The 11,743-nt window shown below is 45.7% G+C and overlaps 1 protein-coding gene across 1 annotated transcript in view; it reads left to right on the top strand.

Annotated features, from left to right (window-relative positions):
• LOC108802555 (excitatory amino acid transporter 2-like) overlaps nucleotides 1-11,743 on the top strand; it is a 43,076-nt gene that overhangs the window by 15,448 nt on the left and 15,885 nt on the right. The window contains exon 3 of the mRNA XM_018574412.1: nucleotides 10,732-10,965. Within this exon, the coding sequence (XP_018429914.1) occupies nucleotides 10,732-10,965 (234 nt within the window). The remainder of the gene's footprint in view (nucleotides 1-10,731; nucleotides 10,966-11,743) is intronic.

An 11,743-nucleotide genomic window follows, 5' to 3' on the forward strand; every position in this document is an offset into this window, starting at 1 on the left:
TGCAAAAAACAATCTAAAACCAAACCTGTGATAAAGGCCGGGCTCCTTCTCACTAGAATATTACGGTCCCATTACCTAATAGATATCTGGAGAGAACAAAACCCCAAAATCAAAGACTACACATACTTTTCATATGCCCACGGGACCTATGCAAGAATTGACCACATATTTGTTAGGTCTAACCTCATTCCGCTAGTAAACTCCTCTCATATTAAGGATATAGCTTGGTCAGACCACTCTATGGTCACAATGTGCATCTCACACTTACAAGGCTTTAATAAACCGTTCCAATGGAGATTAAACGAGTCACTATCAAGCTCAACACCGCTATGTAATGAGATTAAAGCACATTTAACTAACTATATTTTTCGATGAATGTTGCTCCGATGGGCAGCTCATAAAGCGACCATCCGAGGCATATTCATCGAACAGGCCACTAGAACCAAGAAACATACCACAAAACATATAATGGAACTAGAGAGTAAGTTAAAAACACTCACTGAACTACATAAGCAAACTCTTTCTTTCGCTCTGCTTCGAAAAATAGAGAGGGTTAGAACATAACTCAATTTGCTCATGACCACAAGAGCAGAAAAAAGCCTCCGTTGGTCAGCGAATAAGCTCTACACACATAGAGACCGAATGGGCTCGCTCCTGGCCTCTAAATTTAACACCAAAACCGCGTAATCTCCTAATTCCTAAAATCAGATGCAGGTCAGGCGATTACACTCAAAACCCAATAAAGGTACTTGAGGAATTTCATTCATGCTACACTTCACTATATGAGGTACAAACAGGGACATCAGCAGAGCAAAAATCAAGGTTTTTTAGAGATCTTGAGACCCCAGTATTATCGTCTGAACACAGACTAATTTTGGAAGCCCCGATTTCTCTCCCAGAAATTAGATTAGCAATTAATATGGCGAAATACAATTCGGCCCCAGGTCCAGATGGACTACCTATTAACTATTATAAAAAATGTATAGAGATCTTGGCACCTTTCATGGAAGCCTTTTTTAACTCCTTACATTCAGGCGCCCCTCTGGACCTGGATCTGAAAAGAGCCTACATAAGTGTCATCCCTAAGCCACACAAAGACTCAGGGGAAGTCTCAAACTATAGACCAATCTTATTGATAAATAACGATATAAAATTCCTATCTAAAATTTACGCTAATAGATTAAATAGCTTCTTAGGCAATTACATTAATCGAGATCAAGTAGGCTTCATTGGGGGAAGACAAGGCCCAGATCAGGTTAGAAGAGCCCTAGACCTAATTGCACTGCTTAACCACCCTTGGGACGACACCCCTCCTCAACAAGGGATGCTGTTATCTATAGACTTGGAAAAAGCATTTGACTCGGTTTCCTGGGAATACCTGTTACAACTTCTTAAATCCTGGGGATTTGGGCCCAAATTTCTCAACTTACTAAGTGCCCTTTACTCCTCCCCATCAGCCCAGATTCACCTTGAAGGCTATCTATCAGACCCTATCCAAATTCGAAGGGGCACTAGGCAAGGATGCCCCTTTTCGCCATTATTATTCGCCAAAGCAATCGAACCTCTGGCAATATTACTTCACAATAGCCTAGATATTAAAGGGATAAAATGCTCCTTAGAGGAACATAAATGTGCCTTGTTCGCAGACGATATGTTGTTATTTGTAACCTCTATTTCTTTATTATAGGGCAGCACAAATTTCACAATTATCATCGATTTACCTCAAGTCAGGTATTCCAGACTGGGTCAGGATGGAAATTAGCTAGCATAAGGGACCCCCTATTGAGGCACTCAAATGGATGACATTTAAGCAGAGGCCAAAGACCCTGACGCCAACTTTAATACATTCTTTAGCCTTATGGGATCAGATCCAAAACAAGGAAGGGATGGCCTCTTCTCACACTCCCCTCGCGCCCCTATTTGAAAATGTCAATTTCATGCCAGGATTACAGTCAAAAACATTTAAATGGTGGATAGATAAAGGATTGTATAGGATTGGGGATTTTATCAAACTCCATAAACCAATTACATATCATTATTGCATAAACACTCTCAAGATGCCTCATACTGAATATTTTAGATTTAGACAAATTAATCATTTTTTACTCACTCTACATATTCCCGAGGCTGGAGCCCCACTGTTAACACAATATGAACGGTGGTGCCTAGGAGGGCTAGGTCAAAGGGGAGGCACGTCCCTGATCTATGATGCCCAACTAGGATCATTTACAAAAACAGCTTATATGGTGGCTTGGGAGATAGAAATAGGGATACCACTCTCCCTAGATGAATGGCAACAGTGTTCTATAAGATCAACTAAGGGACTGTTAAATGTTTCTCTCTTAGAAGCTAACTACAAGGTTTTTTCCCGATGGTATCTTGTGCCAGCAAAATTAGCGAATATGGGCCTGGGCGTCAGTTCGTTATGCTTCAGGGGCTGTAAACAGCAGGGCACTATGCTCCATGTCTGGTGGCAGTGCCCGGGACTACGACCTCTCTGGAAAAGTTGTTTGCCCTGCTTTCTAGAATTCTCGGGATCTATATCCCCAGAGAATATATTACTAAACAAATCAATCCCGGACATCTCTAGAACACAGAGCAAACATGTTTCCTTTTTTTTCCTGGCGGCTAAGACATCAATAGCTCGGTCCTGGAAAGCTGAAAAGGTTCCATTCTCTCTGGTGCTGTCTAAAGTGAACTGGATCATGATCCATGAGAAACTATATAGCATCTTGCAGGACAGCTATGCAGAATTTGAAGCAGTATGGGAGCCTTGGTTGATATACCAAGAGATCTCAAATGCACATAGCATTACTCCCGATGCTTTAGCTTAAGCATACCTACTCTGCTGCTTGGAACCAAAGGAAAACATAATTAATGCTTTAATTTCTATAATATAAAATGATCTCTCTTCTTTTCTTTTTTTTTCGTACAGTAAAGTTTTTCCATACGTTTTCATATAGCGAAAGTAGCTATACCTATATTGAGAGACCCCGCACCCTCATAGCTAGAAGTGATCGAAAGGGAAGGGTGAGCACCTGGAGGTGGATGAGGGTAGGGGCAAAAATGAATGTTAATAACACAACTGGTTTTCCCCCTTTCTTTCCCTTGATGATAGCTTTGATGGTCTATGGAAGGGTTGGGGGACGCAGAGAAATAATGTTGATGTGAGAAATACTGAATTTTCAGTTTTTTTGATACATATGTTAAAAACTGGTATTAAATCATGCTATATCTTATGGAAAACCAATAAAAACTTTGAAATTCCAGCTTTCTAAAATTCAGAATTCTGAATTCTCATTCTGAACTGAGAAAACTGGTCGGATGTCGAGTGAAACATCTTCAAGAAAAATACAGCAAGTCCAGTTGCCTAGACTTATTTTTTACAGATATACCATGACCTGGATGAATGAGAACCCTAACAGACATAAAAGAACCAGCATTCAGGCAGCCTATACATGTCAGGAATGGAGAAAGCACAAGAGTCAGTATACAGGCACTCTTTACCTTTTACATATAGAGGAACTATGTTAACCAGTATTCAGGCAGCATGACTAAATAAGGCCTCATTCACATGAACATGCGCAATCAGAGTTCCTGTACTGTCTATTAGCTGTTGTAATTATTTCTGTCTTGCTTTGAATAAGTTTCTGGTGGAAGTTATTCAGACAGCTGTAAACTTCCTGTAAAATCACTCGTAGGTGGTCGGGACCTCAATGGAAAGTGTCAGGATGGAAAGCAGCAGGAGATCAGCGAACATCCTTTGCTGAACTTCCCTGTGAAGAATGACACTGGAAACGATCAGCTCTGATCACCTCTGGGTCAGAGCCAGTGAGGTAACTACCACGATAATGACCCATGCGGTTGCTGTGGAGCCCGGGGCAGAGATGGGCCTGATCAGGAGGCCAGGGCCCAGCAATGGCGGAGGAGGAACCCGGGGCTTGGTGGCGCTGGTGGAGGAGGCCGGGGCATAGCGGTGGAGGGGCTGACAGGTAAGAGGTGTGAAGGAGAAGGGACCCCGACAAGCCCACCTGAAACCCTGCAGAGCCCACCGTAGAGAGTCTTTGGTGGGCTCTCATCGCTCACTCTCCTGTAGGCTGTGTGGGGTCTCTGGTGGGCTCTGCAGGTTCTATAGTGGACTGTGTGGGGTCTATGGTGGGCTGCGCAGGGTCTCAGGTGGGCTCTGTAGGGTCACTCTCAGGTGGGCTGTGTGTGGTCTCAGGTGGGTTTTGCAGGGTCTCTGGTATGTGCGGGGTCTCAGTTGGGTTCTGCAGGATCTCAGGTAACCACTGTGGGTCTATTGTGGGCTCTGCAGGGTCTCAAGTGGGGTGTGCAAGGTCTCGGGTGGGCTCTGCAAGGTCACTCTCAGGTGGGCTGTGCAGGGTCACTGGTTTGTGCAGGGTTTTGTGTGGGCTCTGCAGGGTCTCAAGTGAGCTGTGCAGGGTCGCAGGTGGGCTCTGCAGGGTCACTGGTTTATGCAGGGTTTCTTGTGGGCTCTGCGAGGGCTCAAGTGAGCTGTGCAGGGTCTCAGGTGGGCTCTGCATGGTCTCAAGTGGGCTCTTGAGGGTCTCAGGTGCTCTCTGCAGGGTCAATCTCACGTGGGCTGTGCTGGGTCTCAGGTGGGCTCTGCAGGGTCACTCTCTGGTGGGCTGTGTGGGGTTTTAGGTGGTCTCTGCAGGGTCAATCTCAGGTGGGCTGTGCCGGGTCTCAGGTGGGCTCTGCAGGGCCACTCCCAGGTGGGCTGTGTGGGGTTTTAGGTGGTCTCTGCAGGGTCACTCTTAGGTGGGCTGTGTGGGGTTTCAAGTTGGCTCTGCAGGGTCTCAGGTGGGCTGTGCTGGGCCTCAGGTGGGCTCTGCAGGGTCACTCTCAGGTGGCCTGTGTGGGGTTTTAGATGGTCTCTGCAGGATCAATCTCAGGTGGGCTGTGCCGGGTCTCAGGTGAGCTCTGCGGGGTCACTCTCAGGTGGGCTTTTAGGTGGTCTCTGCAGGGTCACTCTTAGGTGGGCTGTGTGGGGTTTCAGGTTGACTCTGCAGGGTCTCAGTTGGTGTTGGGTTATGTTTTCTCTGGTGGGCTGTGTGGGGTTTTAGGTGGTCTCTGCAGGGTCAATCTCAGGTGGGCTGTGCCGGGTCTCAGGTGGGCTCTGCAGGGCCACTCCCAGGTGGGCTGTGTGGGGTTTTAGGTGGTCTCTGCAGGGTCACTCTTAGGTGGGCTGTGTGGGGTTTCAGGTTGACTCTGCAGGGTCTCAGGTGGGCTGTGCTGGGTCTCAGGTGGGCTGTGCTGGGTCACTCTTAGGTGGGCTCTGCAAGGTCTCAGGTTGGCTCTGCAAGGTCTCAGGTGGGCTCTACAGGGTCTCAGGTATGTGCTGGGTCTCATGTGGCCTGTGGGGTGTCTCAGGTGGGCTGTGGGGTGTCTCAGATGGGCTCTGCAGGTTCCCTCTCAGGTGGCCTGTGTGGGGTTTTAGATGGTCTCTGCAGGGTCAATCTCAGGTGGGCTGTGCCGGGGTCTCAGGTAAGCTCTGCAGGGTCACTCTTAGGTGGGCTGTGCTGGGTATCAGGTGGGCTGTGCTGGGTCTCAGGTGGGCTGTGCTGGGTCTCAGGTTGGCTCTGGGGTGTCTCAGATGGGCTGTGCAGGGTCTCAGATGGGCTGTGCAGGGTCTCAGATGGACTGTGCAGGGTCTCAGATGGGCTTTGAAGGGTCTCAAGTGAGCTCTGCAGCAGTGGGTGGCGAAGTGATCTGTTCTTTGGCTCAGAGCCATCTGGAGCAGAGCTGAAGAGAAGGAGGTGGCACTGGCAGGGAACATGTTCTGTAGGTAGGTCCTTTTTTTTGGGTGGGGGGGCGGTTTGGGAGGGAATACAAGATTTTGCTTTGGGGCCCTGTGATTTCTACTTAAGCCCCTGGTCAGAACTATCACAATCTCTGCTCAGTCAGCTTCAACAGAGTGCAGGGGTCTAAAAAGCCCCTCTGTAAAGAGAACCGGTCACCTGCAATATACTCTCACATAGGTGGTTTTCAGCAGCCCCTCCCCCTCAATAAAGTTGAGTTCATTTTTTTTTTAATTAAAGCACACAAAAACAATGATTGCATCACACATATTAGGCTTGACATATTTGGAATTTTTCACTTAATGCAGAGTTTGTGTGCACTAAACAAATTGCTGGAAAAACTGGAAGTGTGGAAACATTTAAAAAAAAAAGGCTCTGGCAGCAAAAGGAATACATGACCTGTCTTTCTGCACACAAAATATTCATGTGTTTCACACTGTACATTAATATTAGTGTGATGGTTTGTTCCTACTTATTAGTATTGCCATTTTTACTGTGGGTAGCACTACATGTAGCCCTGTTTTGAGGGGCGGTGTGACGACATGGTCATCAGTTTATGGGTTATATGTGTATTGGTGTTGGGTTATGTTTAAGTGTGTTATTGTGTGTAACCTGTTTATCAAAAGACTGTCAGCACCACCCCTCGTTAGCTCCCTTTTATACAAGCCCAGAGGTTGCTCCAGGAGCGCCGGGACATGTTCTCATCCCTGCCCGGCTATACTACTGTAGCAAAGCACCGGGTCGATATGCAGGATTAAGCCCCGTTGAGGCAGACCGCATATCGGATACCTGATGCAGTCAAGAAAGGAATGCAGAAGGAGATCCGGGATCTGTTCAATCTCGGGGTCATAGAACCATCAGATAACCCCTGGGCCTCCCCAGTGATTCTAGTACCCAAGAAGGATGGCACTACCAGATTTTGTGTGGACTATAGGCGACTGAATGACAGGACGGTAACTGACCATGCCCCGGGTGGACGAGCTCCTAGACAGAATTGCCCAGGGCAACTTCCTCACCACTATAGATTTGTGTAAAGGGTATTGGCAGATCCCCTTAGCTGCGGACGCTGTTCCGAAGTCTGCATTTGTCACCCCATTTGGCCTGTTCCAATTTAGGGTCATGCCATTTGGGATGAAAAATGCTCCGGCCACATTCCAGCGGATGGTGGATAGGTTACTAGATGGCGGCAGGAATTTACCTGCGCTTATCTAGATTAGTGCTCCCCAACCTTTTTATCGCCGCGGACCGGTCAGCATTTGATTATTTTACCGCGGCCCGCTGAGGGGGGGACGTTGATTGTTTATATTTTAGATTGGAATCACCTGTCCCGATAAATCCATATTTCAAGTAGGACTCATGGTATTGTCTGTTTAAAAGTTACATGTTTCTTTGATGTTGAAGGCCCTTCCTCTGTCTCTTCACTGGGCCTTTTCTTTTTCCCAAGGAAACTTTCTAACAACGTCTGTTTCGTACTCATTTTTGCTAATTTGTGGGTTAAATTTGGGCAAACACAATATACACGTACACCAAGCACTGTTAAACATGAGAAAGTACCGGTGAACAGAGAGAAGAGCGATACACACCTTCTCTTTACCAAAGCTACAACGCCACTGCCGCTTGCAGCCGCTCAGCTTCAGGCGTCACCTAAAACCGCCCCGATATCACGATATTTTGCGCATGCGCGGTATTGGTGCGGCTTTAGGTGACGTCTCTCAGCTCCCGGGTTAACCTCTCGTCCTGGAAAGTCGGACAAACCCGAGAGAAATACACCACAGTAAATAAAATGGAAATAATTTAATGTTCCTTGGGCGGCCCGGTACCATTTGATCCACGGACCGGTACCGGTCCGCGGGCCCGGGGGTTGGGGACCACTGATGTAGATGACATAGCCATTTATAGTGACGCACGGAAAGAGCACTTACAGCACATTGGGATTGTACTGGACCGTATTAGAGAGGCAGGACTGACTGTTAAACCTGACAAATGTCATGTAGGAATGTCTGAGGTCCAGTACCCAGGTCATTGTACCCAGGGTGTTGGAGGCAGCGACCCAAACCAGCCACAGTGGAAGCCGTAGCCAACTGGCCCATCCCCCGTACTAAGACTTAAGTTCTAGCTTTCCTGGGTAAACCAGGATACTATAGGCGGTTTGTCCCCAATTACAGCACCATCGCCAAACCCCTGACTGACCTGACTCGTAAGAGTCTTCTCCGACAGATCCTGTGGTCCCCGGAGTGTGAGGCAGCGTTCCAACAGCTTAAACAAGCACTTGTTCAGGCCCTTGTACTAGCCATTCCGGACCCTACCAAACGTTTTGTTATACACACAGATGCCTCCATGTTCGAGCTTGGAGCAGTGCTGAGCCAAGTCAGAGATGATGGGCATGACCATCCGGTTGCATACATCAGCCGCAAACTCTTACCCAGGGAAGTAGCTTACGAGGCAGTGCAGAAATAATGTTTATCCCTGGTATGGGCCCTCCGGAAGCTACAACCCTACCTGTATGGGTGATCATTTACCATCCTCATGGATCATAACCCCCTTGTTTGGTTGACCCGGGTGTCTGGGGACAGGGGACTGCTGTTGCGGTGGAGCCTTGCCCTACAGCCGTTCAATTTCACAATCCAATACCGGCCAGGGAAACACAATGCTAATGCCGATGGATTATCTCGCCAAACAGAACTGGAAGGGTGACTAACATCATGGACATCCCCAAGTGGACCCATAGAGGGTCTCACCAGGTCTGCCATACTTTATCTTGCGGAAGCTATGTAACGACATGGTCATCGGTTTATATGTGTATTGGTGTTGGGTTATGTTTAAGTGTGTTATACTGTGTAAACTGTTTATCAAAAGACTGTCAGCACCACCCCATCGTTAGCTCCCTTTGTACTCCAAGGAGCTCAGGCCAATGACGTTCTCCTGCATCTGACCACACTCCTGCTTTGGTTGTCTGGGGCTCTTTAGCAGCTGGACCCCTGCTGGGTTGCACAGTCAGAATGTCTGGGGAGGGCAGGGTGGATGTGATGGGATTATAATCTGATCGATCTGATCACTTTCTGAATAAAAGGTTGCACAGTTTCTCAATAAATCAGAGTTTGTTTCACCCTACACTTGGCTAAAGATCAGCGGGTTGCAATATAGCCTGAGCAAGGAAGAATACAGCGGCGGGCATACTCATCCTGAGTACTGGAGTCTGTCACAGGTGGGTCAAGGGAGATGACCCTTTCCAATCAGCTATCGCTGCCAACCTGTAGGTAACTAGGAACTCTTGAGCCTCTACATGGGACTGGAATATATCTACAATGGTAGTGCATCCGCTCAGCTGGGCCTTGTGGATTACAAGTGGGACCCCCAGATTAGAATGACCTTGCCCACAGTCATGTTACTCACAGTTCCGGGTTCTCTTGCAGTGATTAAACAGATCAGAGTCCTTGGATGCCTTTTTTGAACATTTATTTAGAATAATAGAACAGAATAAGAAGAGTGCTGGAATACTCAGAAATAGTAATAATACATCCTGGTGTTTTTTGCTGATGATTCCCTGTATGGAAGGTCAAGCTTCTCTCTCTCTCTCTCTATAGATTAGAAGTGAATCCATTCCCACAGAGGTTCCAGTGTTTGCTCTGTAGACATGTGCGATCCGTTTCATTCCGAATTGACACTCGTACAAATTTCTACATATTCCAACATTCGGATGCATCAGAATTTCCGAATGACATACATAACGAATCCAAACAAATCCAATTGTTTTTGATCACGAAATTTGGATGCATCCAAAATGTTTCCATAATGTCATTGGAAATGGAACAAAGGAGTGGGAGCTGTGTGTTATTCTGTGACAGTTCTCTGCCTCTTTGTTGACATTCGGGAGCATCCCAAATGTAACAAAAGTAGCAGAGAACTGTTAAAGAACATCGACAAAGCAGAGGAGAGCTGTGTGTCATTCTGTGACAGTAGCAGAGAACTATTTTTAACTATCTTCTGGACAACTACCTTTTAAAGATGTTGGTTCCATTGCTGACCACTTCTTCTTAGTTGCCTGGCTGATCCCATATTATCAATACTTTCTGAGCCAGAATAGATATGACTTCACTTATTTTGCTGTATGCTTGTTCTGGCTCACACACTGCAGGGGAGTGTGCTAGAGTTCCATTCATAGGCCAGGTTCACACCTAGGCAGTTTTGAGCAGTTGGAAAAGTGCTTTTAAATGCCCAACACAAGAAATCCCATGATTTTCAATGGTCCCCATTCACACCTGAGCAGAAAAACGCTAAACGCTTGAAAAGGTACATGAGCTTCTTTGGGCAGTTAAAAGACTCCATTGACTTAAATGTAAATGCCGGAAAATGTTGCACATTTTTCATGCGCGTTTTTGTGCATTTAAATGCACGCTCGTTCATTGCCTGCAATGTTTCATAAACTGCCAGTCAAAATGCACGTCTTCATGTACGCGCATACAAACGCGCATAAAAAATGTGCACAACGCGCAAATAACTGCACGCTGAACAGCCGCGTACAAACGTGCAAAAACTTTGCCGCCTACGTGTGGACCCTGCCTTAGGGTGGAAGACAGATTTTGCATATTGAGCACCTCTACTTTTGGTGCCTGCATTTTTTTATATTATGTCAGTTGTATTGCTTTACATACAGTTTTACATTCATTTTTCATCATCTTCTTCGCATTGCTTGAAATATAAAATCTGGCTGATAACAGAATTTACTTCACTTACTGATGAAAGTAGAAAGAGGCACTATGAATGTGTTTAACGCACTTCATACTACAGTCTCTTCTATCTTTGGCTATTAGTGTCCTTTTACATGCATTGGTCTTGTTTAATATTTGTTCAGCTCTCTTGTGTGCTCTCTTTTTTTGTGCTCACTATATAATGTGCCTGTTTTGTTTAGGTACTCTCCTCTTGGGATTGCCTCTCTTATATGTGGGAAAATCGCTGCCATCAAGGATCTAGAGACCGTTGCCCGGCAGCTTGGCATGTACATGGTTACAGTGATTGTTGGCTTAGTGATTCATGGCGGCATGATCCTGCCGCTCATATTTTTCTCCATCACCAGGGAAAATCCCTTTAATTTCTACGGTGGCATATTCCAGGCATGGATCACTGCACTTGGGACAGCTTCCAGGTACCAGTCAACCCATTAGAGATAACAATTTTGAAAACAGAGATACATATAAATCTTTTAAAACATGCCTGTACTTGCATTTCATTTCTAAGCAACAGTTCAAATATTTACAATGTGGTAACAAATCATGTTGGATCATATCAATGAGAAAGCCTTGAATCATGTCTGGAATGTTTGATCTCTGGTGGTTTGTTATATAAACTCGTAATAAGCACATATCAATAATTCAGAGGCAAAAAAGGAACATGTCACTGTGTAATTTGTCACATATGATGTTACTGATGTATTAATTGATTTATGCTTAAAAGCTGAACTCCAGGCAGACATGTAAACATAATTTCCTCCTGTTAAAGTAACAGAAAATAAAGTATCTAAAAATTTATTAAATCCAGCTGTACTGTTGGTTGCTGTCAATCCCCCTATACTGAACATGTTTACTGGTAGAAGGTAACCTCAGCAATGCTCATGTGTCTTCACTGTACACTCAACAGGCTGGATAGGCTGTTGGCCATACTGTATTGTTTAACTGCAGTTGCCAATCTGCAACTTAGTTTTAGAGGTACATATTCCCCCCAAAAAGAAATACAATCACAGGTAAGTCCAACTTTTTTACAGACACATCTTTCTAGCAAAGAAAACTATTGGCATAGCAACTTGACCAGTTGACAAAAGCAATACTAATAGTAAATAATAGTAAAGAGCACTGACTCACTGAGCTGCGGCAGTCGCACAGATGTCTCAGATCAGCCTCGGTCATCTACTGATCATTATTTTTTTT

This window comes from Nanorana parkeri, unplaced genomic scaffold, assembly GCF_000935625.1.
Source record: "Nanorana parkeri isolate BGI_ZX_2015 unplaced genomic scaffold, ASM93562v1 scaffold2944, whole genome shotgun sequence".
NCBI classification, from domain to species: Eukaryota; Metazoa; Chordata; class Amphibia; order Anura; family Dicroglossidae; genus Nanorana; species Nanorana parkeri.